The sequence below is a fragment of the Buceros rhinoceros genome, unplaced genomic scaffold (genome assembly GCF_000710305.1).
Source record: "Buceros rhinoceros silvestris isolate BGI_N320 unplaced genomic scaffold, ASM71030v1 scaffold15081, whole genome shotgun sequence".
Lineage (NCBI taxonomy): Eukaryota > Metazoa > Chordata > Aves > Bucerotiformes > Bucerotidae > Buceros > Buceros rhinoceros.
The window spans coordinates 26,417-38,465 of NW_010394947.1; the positions used below are offsets into that span (position 1 = coordinate 26,417).

The 12,049-nt window shown below is 37.0% G+C and overlaps 1 protein-coding gene across 2 annotated transcripts; it reads right to left on the minus strand.

Moving 5' to 3' along the window:
* Window positions 1–1,439: 1,439 nt before the first annotated feature.
* On the minus strand, window positions 1,440–10,736 carry PTPLA (protein tyrosine phosphatase-like (proline instead of catalytic arginine), member A). Of its 2 annotated transcripts, none has more exons than XM_010145392.1 (6): window positions 10,624–10,736; window positions 9,383–9,401; window positions 9,213–9,295; window positions 6,422–6,543; window positions 4,006–4,184; window positions 1,440–1,644 (listed from the first exon to the last, which is right to left on the minus strand). In XM_010145392.1, exons 1-6 carry the CDS (start codon window positions 10,717–10,719, stop codon window positions 1,562–1,564), a joined length of 582 nt encoding a protein of 193 aa, XP_010143694.1. In that variant the 5' UTR covers window positions 10,720–10,736; the 3' UTR covers window positions 1,440–1,561. The 2 variants fall into 2 exon arrangements, with proteins under 2 accessions (XP_010143694.1, XP_010143693.1); XM_010145391.1 differs by having other exon boundaries at window positions 1,443–1,644; window positions 9,213–9,301.
* Window positions 10,737–12,049: the final 1,313 nt, after the last annotated feature.

Consider the following 12,049-nt stretch of genomic DNA (forward strand, 5'->3'; position numbering starts at 1 on the left):
CATTGATAAGCATTACTGTGTCATTCCATAACCTAACTGATCTCATTGTTAGGCTCTTTCTCCTGATATTCATTGGATATTTATCTTGTTTCAAATTTATATAATCAGTTCTAGCTACACCTTCATACTTTAAAAGCCTCTTCCTTTACATGTATTTGTCATATAACAAAAAATTATACATACGTAATGATTCAATCTTTCCGACTTCTTTCTCACTGACTAAATTTGTTACTTTCTCTGACTTTTCAGAAGATTGACTCAATTCCTTATCTCTGAGGGACTCAAAATATAAGACCGTACTCCACAAATTACCTCAACTATCACAAGTATTCCGATTTCCAGCTGTCTCATGCTGCTCTTCTGCATATATACTCTTTTGACATTAGTGATGCCAGAAGCAACTTTGTTTCCTACATTATCAAGGCTTCTTGCTATATTATTGCAACTCAACCTTCTCTCTCACCAAGTATCCAAGCTTCCTCAAATGCATTAACTTTTCTCTGAGTATCTTAGCCTGCATCTAATTCATTGGGCCTCTCCCACTCACTCAGGTATCATGCAGTGTAACATCATCTGTAACTTTTCTTAATATACTGTAGATCCCTCTCGCAGATTATTGAAAACATTATATAGAATTGGGTCAACACAGTATAAACAATTAACAGGGAGGGAGGAATTAAAATTGCATAATGGGATGATTCAAAGCACAATTTATATTTTAAGACACTATTTCAAATATATTTTATCCCACTTAGCTCTTCATAAGTAGTTAAATATCTCTCTATATCTACAGTTTCTAAATGTAATACCATAGTTTTTCTGCACACATAATTAAATGTAGAATAGGAAAAGTGCTGACAATCAGTCTTCCTCTGTAAATGAGTCCCATTCCAGCCACTGATCAGAGAAAGGTAGACACATCAAGTCTACTCCTCAGCACAAACTTTCAACCAGTTAATATTATATCTATTATTCTACGTATCTCTAAATTATAAATGAAAATACAGAGACACCTTAATCTGCACTGATAACCAAGAATTCAATTCCGTTCAGAAGTCCTTCTGGAATTCAACAGTGTGATCCTGTAATTCAAAGAATGTTGAACAACATGCTAACAGTACTTATAACTGGAAAGGTATTATTTAATATAAAGCTTAAATAACATTTAAGCCACCTACTCTACAAAAAACATCATTACCTAATTTATGCTCTGTTTTCCAGAAGACTCAAGTTAATGATGACTACATGTCATAACAGAACTTTCAGAATAGAAAGCACAGTAGCCAACTATTTCAATTCTTAAAGCTATTTGTCAACCTATAGAGAATAAGAAAATAAGTTGTCTGAAGAAATTAACAATTAAAAATCAAAGTGAAACCAAGGATGAAAAGGTAAGTCTGAAGATGTATTAATTGTAAAAATAATACAGTCCATACTATTTTATGCACAGTTGTTTATTCTTGTTCCATGTTTTAAAACCTGGACTCAGAAAAATCACAGGAAGTTTTCAGGGTTTACCCTCTTTTTTTCCACTGAAAGCACCACAGTTACACGGCTTGATTCAATCGTCCTTTTCCACAATCACTTCTCCATAAAGCACCCTTCTTCTCTGCCGCAGCATGTGGAAGTAAAGTTGTGGAAATACTTGATCAAAGCATAAAAGAAAGCAAATTAGATTTAAAAAGTCAACAGATCGCATAACAGAAAAATACAATTTTGCAGAATGATGGACTGAGGAAAAATCAGCACATTGCTGCACTTGGTTAAGGTAAATAACAGCAAGTCATGAACAGTGCAGTGACGTACAAAACAATAATTTCTCAAGAGGCAAACGAAGCCCCCTGAATTGTGTTCAAGGAACTTGCCTCCAACGCTTACTTTGTATAAACAGGACTTAACCACTTCCCAGCAGTGCCTAAAGTCTTCAAATCTGTGCTAAGGTAAGCACGTTTGAATCAAGACTTGGAGGAGGATACAAATTTACCCTCCTCGTTCAAGCCTGAAGTGAGGAGCTACCTCTCTCCTGGCCCTCTGAGATCTATATATATCACAGGACATTTTTACTAATATAAATCTCACTCACTGGCCTTCATGATCTCTTGTGACAAAAAACGTGTGCATACTGTGAAAACCCACATTCAAGGTAAACTTCTTAAATGAATACATTTTATGGATGCAGATCACAGACCCTTGTAACTCCAATCTTCCTGCTTCTCAGTGTCTCTCCCTAATACCCTGCCTTGTTTCTAGCATCACTGTACAGATTATCTAAAACATTCTATTTGCTTAGTTTGGTCTAGCCCCATTTGTGGTTTGATATCTGATTCAGGTTGCTTTCTCCTTGTCTACACTGCTTAGGTACAAGTTGAAATAACACTGGAAGTAAAAGACATTCTTTCTAATCTTAGCTCTGGTTAGCCAATTGATCAGTGGTGAAGAGTCTAGTTGGAGGCCTGTAGCCAGTAGTGTTCTCCAGGGGTCAGTACTGAGTCCAGTCCTGTTCAACATACCCATCAGTGACTTGGATGAAGGGACAGAGTGTACCCTCAGCAAGTTTGCTGATGATACAAAACTGGGTGGAGTGGCTGACACACCAGAAGATTGTGCTGCCATTCAGCAAGACCTGGACAGGCTGGAGAGTTGGGCAGAGAGGAACCAAATGGAGTTCAACGAGAACAAGTGTGGGGTCCACCTAGGGAGGAATAACCCCATGCACCAGTATAAGTTAAGGGTTGATCTGCTGGAGAGCAGCTCTGCAGAGAAGGATCTCAGGGTCCTGGCGGACAAGTTAATCATGAGCCAGCAACGTGTCCATGTGGCCAAAAAGGCCAATGTATCCTGGGATGCATTAAGAAGAGCGTGACCAGGAGGTCACGGGATGTTCTCCTCCCTTTCTGCTCTGCCCTAGTGAGGCCACATCTGGAGTACTGAGTCCAGTTCTAGGCTCCCCAGTTCAAGAGATACCAGGAACTATTGGAGAGCGTCCAACAAAAGGCTACGAAGATGATTAGGGGACTAGAGCATCTCTCTTACAAGGAATGGCTGAGAGATCTGGGTCTGTTTAGCCTGAAGAGAAGACTGAGTGGACCTTATCAATGCTTACAAATAAGGTGGGTGTCAAGCGGATGGGGCCAGGCTCTTCTCACTGCTGCCCAGCAACAGGACTAAGAGTAACAGGCACAAACTGGAACACAGAAGTTCCATCTGAACCTAAGGAAAAATGTCTTTACTTTGAGGGTGGCAGAGCACTGGAACAGGCTGCCCATGGAAGTTGTGGAGTCTCCTTCTCTGGAGGTATCCAAAACCCACCTGGACGCAATCCTATACAACTTGCCCCAGTTAAAGCTGCTTTAGCAGCAGGGTTTGACCGGATGATTTCCAAAAGTCTCTTCCAAACCCTACCATTCTGTGATTCTGTGCAATTGATCTGTGGCTTCTGGTATTCAGATTAATATCTGATATCATATCTGATTAAAACAGGGACAGAAGAATGTTCAGAGAGCTTTGGCGGGTAGATTTCTGTGAAAATGAAATCTTGGAGGATACTGCTTCAAGTTTTTGCTGAGCATGCTCAAATGGTGATTTTCAGAGGTGACATGTAAATGGATATTAATAGCAATAAAAACAAGGCAAACCTCTGGCACAACTCTGGCAGGACAATTTTTAAGCTAGTGCTTCAAAGTGGCAGAGGCACTAGAAATTCTCAGCGACACAGTTACAGGCATTTCTGTGTGTAAGGAAAAAGCTTTTTTACTTTGTCCAAGTCTTAGAAATGCTTTGGTTTTGCATTTTCACTGAAATTTTAAAGACAACTTATGTTCTGAGGTAGATAACAGGACACAAAATTTCAGTTTCACCAATTAAAGTGCAGCAAAGCTTGGAACAACAGTAAGCAGGCTTTTATAGTAGAAAGTATTCAGCAAATGTAACTACAGGCAGTGTTTCCAGCATTGCTGATAATTGATTATTATGTTGTTAGCATTACTACAGTTAATTTATACTTACACGGCACATAGGAGAACATGACAATAATAAGGAAGTAATAGTAGTCAAAGGAGACATTGTATTTGTTGGGAAGTCTCAGTGAAAACATTCCTGTTTTCTTCACATAGGGTAAAGCAGCATATATGGTTAGCAGTTCACCTGCAACTCCAGCAGGATACAAAATGATAAAAAAATTGTATCTGCATTGAAGAAAAAAAAAAAACCTTGTGAGAAACACTCCAAAATTTTAAATTTTTTTCTTGCTATTATTAGTGACACAGCAATGTATTACAGTAGTTCCTGCACCAAAATCAAGGACCATACTCTGACTTGGCACAGAATACCAGTTTCAGTTACTGTGGATAGCATTGCTTAGGTTTACGGAAAATGCATTCCTCACTCCTTTTATTTAAGAACAGTGAAGTATCAGCATGTTTATATGCCTTTCTAATACTACTAAGGAGTAAAAAAACCTGCTAATTTATTATAGTCTCCAATAATGACTTTTTTTTTAAATTTACTGGTCTTGCTCCTGTTGTCACCAACAAGATTCAGACCAGGACCAGATCCTGCATGTCTTTGTCACGGTGCATGCACACTGGTCAGCTCTTATGTATTATAATTTCTTTGAAGATAACAAAAAAGTCAAGAAACATCATAAGCCTGTTTTACCCACTGCCACATGGTAAATCCAAATACCTACAAACCCCACATTTAACACTAATGGAAATGGAAATAAAAAACAAAGGAAAATGAGAGTGCTAGAAACTTATCAGATCGATTTTAAAATTGGAAGATGTTCAAATAAAAGCTGAAGGTATTCAGTTTAAAGAAAATGTGGTTTGAATGGCATAGGCCACAGAGGTGGGGACACAATGAAAAATGTAATCAGCATGGTTTGTGCTGTCCCTATGCATAGTGCGCCATGGAGATGCAGTTTCTCCTACGGAACAGCTCTCGAGTTCATGCAGGCAACAGCAATGAGAGCTGTCACACAGAGAGAAAGGTACAGTGTGCGCTCCATGACCAAAAGCGATGAGATCTAAAATAGCAACCAAACACAAAACCCTCCTAGCAGCAAAAGGACTTAAAGGACTCACAGGTCAGAGAACAGATTAGGGGAGGTATGAGAAGGAACTGATGCCACGACCTAAACACAGTTTGTCTCTAGGCAGTGAAAAAAAAAAAAAGCAAAGTAAAAATTCCAAACTAAAATTTAGAGCATACCTAGTCCACTAACAAAGGACAGACAAATCTTTTTACAATTATAAGCCAAAGATCAGAAATTTCCAGCTCCCTGAATTTATGCCCAGTTGTGCTGTTTGATTATCCATAAATCTTGATAGGATATTTTGGTCTCTATGAAAAGATACTAGATTTTCAAATGTTTTGTTTATAGTATATTTCATCATGTACCTATCCTGTGAGAATGTCAGTTTTCCCTATTATAAGGAAACAAAGATGCAGTGACCTGATGGAAGAAAGTTTATCTGTCAAATGTAGGACTTTCTGAATGCATTTCTTTCTTTGAAGCCTATATAAAAAACTGGACCTGATTATTTTTAAATTTGCCATTTTAGTCCTTAAATATAACCAAGCTTATCACCTTATGTATTAGCAAAAAGATAATGTATTGTAAGAATTGACATAAATACCAGACATATCAAAGAAGTGCATTAGAAGCATTTGAACCACATTATCTATAAATCAAAAATAAAGAAAAAAACCTGCATTCTTTTTTCGAGAAGAGTTGCCTGCGCTGAATATAGGTTAGGTATTTTCCTTCTAGCAGTGTAAGTCTGTCTGTCCTACAAGTACTTTTCAAACAATGACTACAGAGAATACTACTCTTCCAGCTAAGTCTCCTGAATAAACATGCAGTCTCTGTTATATATGTGATCTAGTGTCCAACCTTCAGTATGCTTCAAAATCAAAGCAGTTTTGCTATGGAACCCACTTTTTATGTGGGCTAAACTAAGCAAGTATTTAGCTTCACAACATGGATATAACTTTACAAAAGCTCTGATAAAGCAGAACTTCTCATAAAGTAGTAATATGCATACCGTGACAACAGCTTCCACATTTTCAAGGACCTGAAATCCAAAAAGACTAGCACAGGCGCTGTATTCAAAAGCATCTTACGGAGTCATACTGTTAGTTAAAAGATGACTCCAAAAATAAGGAAAAAAATAAATGAAAGCAGAGTTCAAACTGTGAGACATAGAAAGCAAAGAACAAATCACACCCCAAAATCTCAGCTAAACATTTTCAGCATTTTAAACCAAGTAACAATGATCCCAAGTACAGAAAGCAAACAACTTGCACTCTGCTGACACATAACCGAAGCTCAAACATCTGCTCTCCTGTGTGTTAGCTCAGCATGCGTGAAACTAACATGCACAGAACCATGAGAAACTGAAGTGCAAGACATCTCCACCTGGCCCATTTAATGAAGTATGGCAAATGGTTGAGCAGGTTGAATGTGTAGAAGGAATATCGAGTAATCTCTGTCACAGTCCATACGACCAGAAAAAGAATAACGCTCTCCTCATTCTGGATCTGCAGAAGTATAAAGAACCAACACTTTCTTCATCCTTAAGCTTCTTTTCTGTGCAAACTGCAACAGACTTGTGTTTAAGATATATGGAACAGAAATAACATCTTGTAAAGAAAGAAAAAATTAGCATAAAAGTGATATTCTGAAACTATTACCATGTACAGTTCTTTATCACACGTATTTAGTAACATGCAGACATTTTGCAAACTGAGCAAGCTACCCATTATGCAAATATCAAAATATAAAACCCTATAATTATTATTATTATTATTATTCCTCGTCTTTAGTCTCTGTGCATTTTCACTATGCTATCCAACTGTCTCTTTTTATTTGTGGTTGATTTACTTTTTCCTTACTCTTCAAAACTGCAAGAAGTAAACAACACTACAGAAGATGTGTTCCTTTCATAATCAGTTTTTACTCATGCTGCATTTCACTACACTGTCTCCTAGATTTTCTATTACTTTTTATCTTGCTTATTCCTCACAGTATAATGCATGTCTCCATGAAATTTTGAACAAAATTAATTGCTTAGTGTAATACACTAACTGGAACTTGGTGGCAGAAGATCAAATCAGGCAAACTTCAGGGAGCAGTAAGACAAATAAGGAGCTGGAACAGAGATGGATAACTAAATGAAGAGTAGATGGTAGATCAGGAGCTTTGGGTAAACCCATTCAACAACCCCGTTTAAGATTTAAGTTCTGAGTCATTCAGCTGCCTCATTGGTAGATGTCACATCTCTCTGCTGTTTCAAAACATGGGCTCTTTTTCACTCAGAGTGAACAAATAACCAAAAGTCCCGAAACAGAAAGAAGGTACATGGGGACCTATTACAAACCCTATCTTCTGAGAAGAATTACACACAAGAAATTTTCTTTTCTTTAAAAGGGGAGGAATTTTGTAATACACTTCCATGCCTGAAGGCTTAAAAGCTCCAGGGACATCTGTGAAATAAAATAAAGTAACACAAGTTTTGTTAAAATTACAAAAAAGGAATCAGAATTTTTTTAAATGAAATGCAACATGATGACAAAGCTTAATACATCTCAAAGGTGCTGAAAATCCACAACTCTGTCAAAAGTCAAGAAAAATTGTAAGTGCTCATCGTCTCATAAAATCACGCCCTCAATGTGCCATTCAAAGAAGGTGCAAGGATCTCACCAACATCACAAAAGGAGATAGAAAAATACCACCAAACACAAACAAATAGCAACAACTGAAGTGCAAAGACATTCAAACAAATAAGCAAAGGTAAAGACAGAATTAGGCTGTTCTTAGCCTCACGTGGTTCGAGAGAAACATTGATAACCCAAACTTGGATTCATGCCGCAGTGATAAAACCGAGCAGAAGAGCTTTAAATAAGTATGCAGAGAATTCCTATCTGTTGCCTTGCAAATCTCCAGTCAAGTAGAGAGATCTGGCTGTTATCACTAACATGCCTCTCACCACCTAAAGTGACCCTGAACATTCAAGCCTGCTAAGCAATAACAGTGTGAAATACAATCAGACATACATTCAGCTCTATTTTTTCTTGGACACAGCTTGATCTGCTGTACTGTAGATAGAGGAAACAAAAGAAATTACTAGATATGCTAAAGATTTAATCCACTGCAGATAATAACAAAAGGCAAAATGTAGCACTGTATTCCAGGATTCATGTAAACATTCAATATAAAAAACTTGTTAATCTTTGAGATATTTTCCCTTAAGGAAAAAATAAAAACACTTGGCTACCAATAAAAAAAAAGAAGAAAAACAGGCCATGGAAAACCTATTACGGGTTAGGAAAAGCAACAGTAAAGGCAAAGATGAAGTGCAGAAAACGAGTCCTCCGTGAACTGGAACAAAGCGATTCGACAGTGAGGCAGGTGTTATGACAGTCGATCATCAGAAAGGCATATGCCATCTGCTGGTGAGACAGTTTAATGGCTCAGCTTCTGAACTTCAAAGAAATTCAGGAACACAGACTCAAAATTCAACACTTTATTTCTGTGTCCTTCACAGGAAGCAGACCTCAGAAACTGAACTGAATGTCCTACCTAATAGCGGTGAGCAGTCTGCTCGTCTCATTCTGTTAACGAATCATCAGACTTACAATAACCACCTACAGCCATGCAAATAAAATACGGTCATTCATACAGGACCTTAAGTATCACTGCGGCATGTCGGATGACATGATGTATTTTCAATGAAGAAAATTCAGAATGGATATCATGAAATACTACCATAACATTAAAATCTTGAGAAGGTTCATAAAATAAATTACAAAATCACAACCACGTTTATCCAGGTAACTTCAGTTTAATACATAACTTCATCTAGATTAATTCAGTAAGTGCTAATTTAAGTTTTAGAGAGGGAATTGGTAACTCTGTAGTAGACCTGTTGGCAAATAATAGCAGTAGTCATTGATCTCACTTAGGTAAACCACAGCCAGCACGATGCCGAAGACAGTGCTGATTCACAGCTAAGGCCCAAACTCATTCTCCTGGGTAGAAGCACATAAATTGCATCCTGTAACCCCAAATTCCAAAATTGCACACAAGTATGTAAGTAATCTCTGTAGGAATGTCATTAACTTCTAAATTGGTCTTTCTTGTGAAATTAGAACAATATTAATAGCTTCTCCTTAAAAACAATCAACACGTGACTTGGTCACGCACATACCTGTTTTATACTATGTGCAATGAACCACACCATGAAGATTCTTGAACTCACTTGGACCCCAGTCACAAGCACAGATGTGCGAACTATTCCTTAAAAAGAGAAACGTGTTATCTCTGTTCCACAATTCATGTTTTAATTACTTACAGGAGAAACTAAAGCAAAGAACTCACCAACTGCACAGTGGACTACCTGTAAATAAAAATAAGTTAGAGGTTACTGATGTACAGTATGCTGCTATCTACGCTATAAATGTGGCCTTTTGATATTAATATAAACCTAGTCTTAAGTCTGAAGGAGAACTGTTTTTTTGTCTCCAACTGACAGTCTTTAAAGAAATGCACGTGAGAGCCCTGGCAACTGATGCTGTGATGGGCTCAGAATCTGATCTTTACAAACACATGAAAGAGATTTATTTTTCTAATTAATTGTATATATTACATATTTAGATACTTAGAAAGCATTTATTTTTTCAACTAGTAAGCTTCCCTTCCATTATCTTATTCAAATAATTTTACAGGACAGTGTGGAGGGAGTCATATAAGGGATGTTAAACACATAGCGATTTTAAAATGTTCTGTATTCATTAACGATTAGTAACATTATTACAATTTTGCCAACGACAGCTAGAAAGTTTCAGATTTATTGTATTTTCTGGTCAGTAATATTTAGCAAATAGAGTGCTTTCCATTATTTTGACAGGTTTGAGTAGAATTACTTATTGTGGAAGTTTAATAGCATAAAAGTCTATATACAGCTGGCCACTGCATGAACTACAGATGTTTTGCAGGGAGATTGAGAAAAAAAGTTAAAATGTAGATAGGCCCTCTTTGTTGTGCCTGGGAAAGAATTTCAAGTGCTCAATACACCTGATAGTTTCATTCCAAAGATGTACCATAAACTGAGACCACTAGTGCACAGTTGGCAAAAGTTGTATTATTTCAAAAAAACTTTGCGCAACTTGCACAGATCCTGTTGTAACAGATTATATGGGGCATATGAATCCAATCTGGAAACAAGCAGAGGGAGGTAAGGCACGGAAGGATAATGAGTCCAGTAAAAGGAATAAGAGGGAAACTATCATCTCTGAGGATGGAAATGAAATATATACTATGCTAGAGGGTTGATCTGCTGGCTGGAAAGCCTTCAGAGATTTTGCTTTTTGAGTTAAAGACTCCTGCATCAAAGTAGTTCCCAGGCAGTTTTTGATTTAAAGTAACACTAGAATTAAGTTTGAAAAAAGTGCCCATTTGTTTCAACTACTCACCTTAGCCCTCCAAAAACCTTCATTACATAACAAAGTTTAAAAGACTTTAAGTACTAATATAATACTTCTATACTAAATTTGAGTTAATAATGTGGTTTGCCTATGATATGCAGCATGCAGTAAAGCAAACTAATGTTTAAAATTTACCTCAAGCAAAGCAAATGTCTGGAAAAATTTAAGCGTCTTTTGAACGCTTCTGAATAAGCCTCTATGTGTTCCTTTCTGAATATAAAACCGCACCATGGCAATACCTAATACCAGCCACCTACAAAAGAAAGAGAATGGATACATTTCAAATTAGAATTCTAAAAATATCCATCCACCGTAAATAATTCAGCAGATTGCTTTCTTCACAGAATATCTTTGCTTCTCCACTTGTCCATGTTCTTAGGAGATTGTTAAAAATATCTTTAGTCATAAATATTTTATAATGTTATGTAAACATTGCACTCTTTTATCTCTTTACTTGGAAAAGGATCAAGAATGAATTGTTTACCTTCAAAGGATTGACTTGGATTGAGGGGATCCCCCAAAATCACGAGTCCATCAGTCTTTTCACTAGCAGTGACTACATATTTTTACTACTAAATCCTCATGCATCTTTACTGTGAATTTCTGCTATTTGAAAACTTGATAAACTCGGTACTGAAGCCATCTTCAGGCCTCAGGTTTGTATAAGTAAAGGAGTGCAACCTATGCACATAATTTTTACATTTCTTATGGCCCTTCATAATTTTCAGAACTGACTAGTGATTTGAATGCTTCTTTTTGTGATTGTCCAACTGGTTATCGTTATGATTCCATTTTCGAAAGTGTTGAGAAGTGATCTTTGAAAATCAATCCCCAGAGTGCTGCAAGATGGGTGGTCTATCTTCCTGGATTCCAGAAGAAGGTATGTTTACCTTTGCACATTTGATTGTGTTGGCTAATTTTTAAATATTTTTAAGGAAACTAGACAATGATACCAACTGATAATCCTTCCAATGTAAAACAAAGAAAGTAACAGTATGTCTTAATCAAACTGGAATTTGATATAAGTCAAACTTAAAATTGAGATCTTAAATGGAAATCAAGACTAAAAAGAATAAACTTCTAAACTGTGGTGGGTTGACCCCCACCGCCCAGCCCAGACCCAGTATAATATCCCAAGGCACACGCAATTCCTTCCACATAATTAATCCATGTTTATATAATTAAGATTTTTCAAAATAGTGTACTGTATGTTCCATCCTTAATGCAGAGCTATACCACATTTCTACAAACATCATGCTAGTGAGACACTTTGAAACTTCAGGTCTCAATCCAACAAAAACTAAGAAAGTACAAAAATTCTTTAATATAGACTTAGAGACATAACCATAGCTATGGATGGCTATTTTCAGAGTTAAAAATAAAAATACAAACATTACAGTAGCTTCAGCTTAGCTTCTTGTCTGATGATATTGGGAACAATCACTCAGTGCTTTCACTTCACATAAAGCCATAGCAAGCACGCTGCACAGCAACATGAGCTCTGGCTAAGGAAGGGGCCAAGGGACAAAGCAGAGAGGTGTGAGAAATACTCAGAGGCAGA

What these genes read in the sequence shown, in the direction of transcription:
- PTPLA (XM_010145391.1), bottom strand. Translation starts at nt 10,719, where the DNA reads ATGGTGCGGTTTTATATTCAGAAAGGAACACATAGAGGCTTATTCAGA. An exon ending in TTGCACATAGTATAAAACAG is followed by an intron (nt 6,544 to 9,212) that starts GTATGTGCGTGA and finishes ATACTTCTGCAG; the next exon opens with ATCCAGAATGAGGAGAGCGT. An exon ending in CATGTTCTCCTATGTGCCGT is followed by an intron (nt 1,645 to 4,005) that starts GTAAGTATAAAT and finishes GCTTTGATCAAG; the next exon opens with TATTTCCACAACTTTACTTC.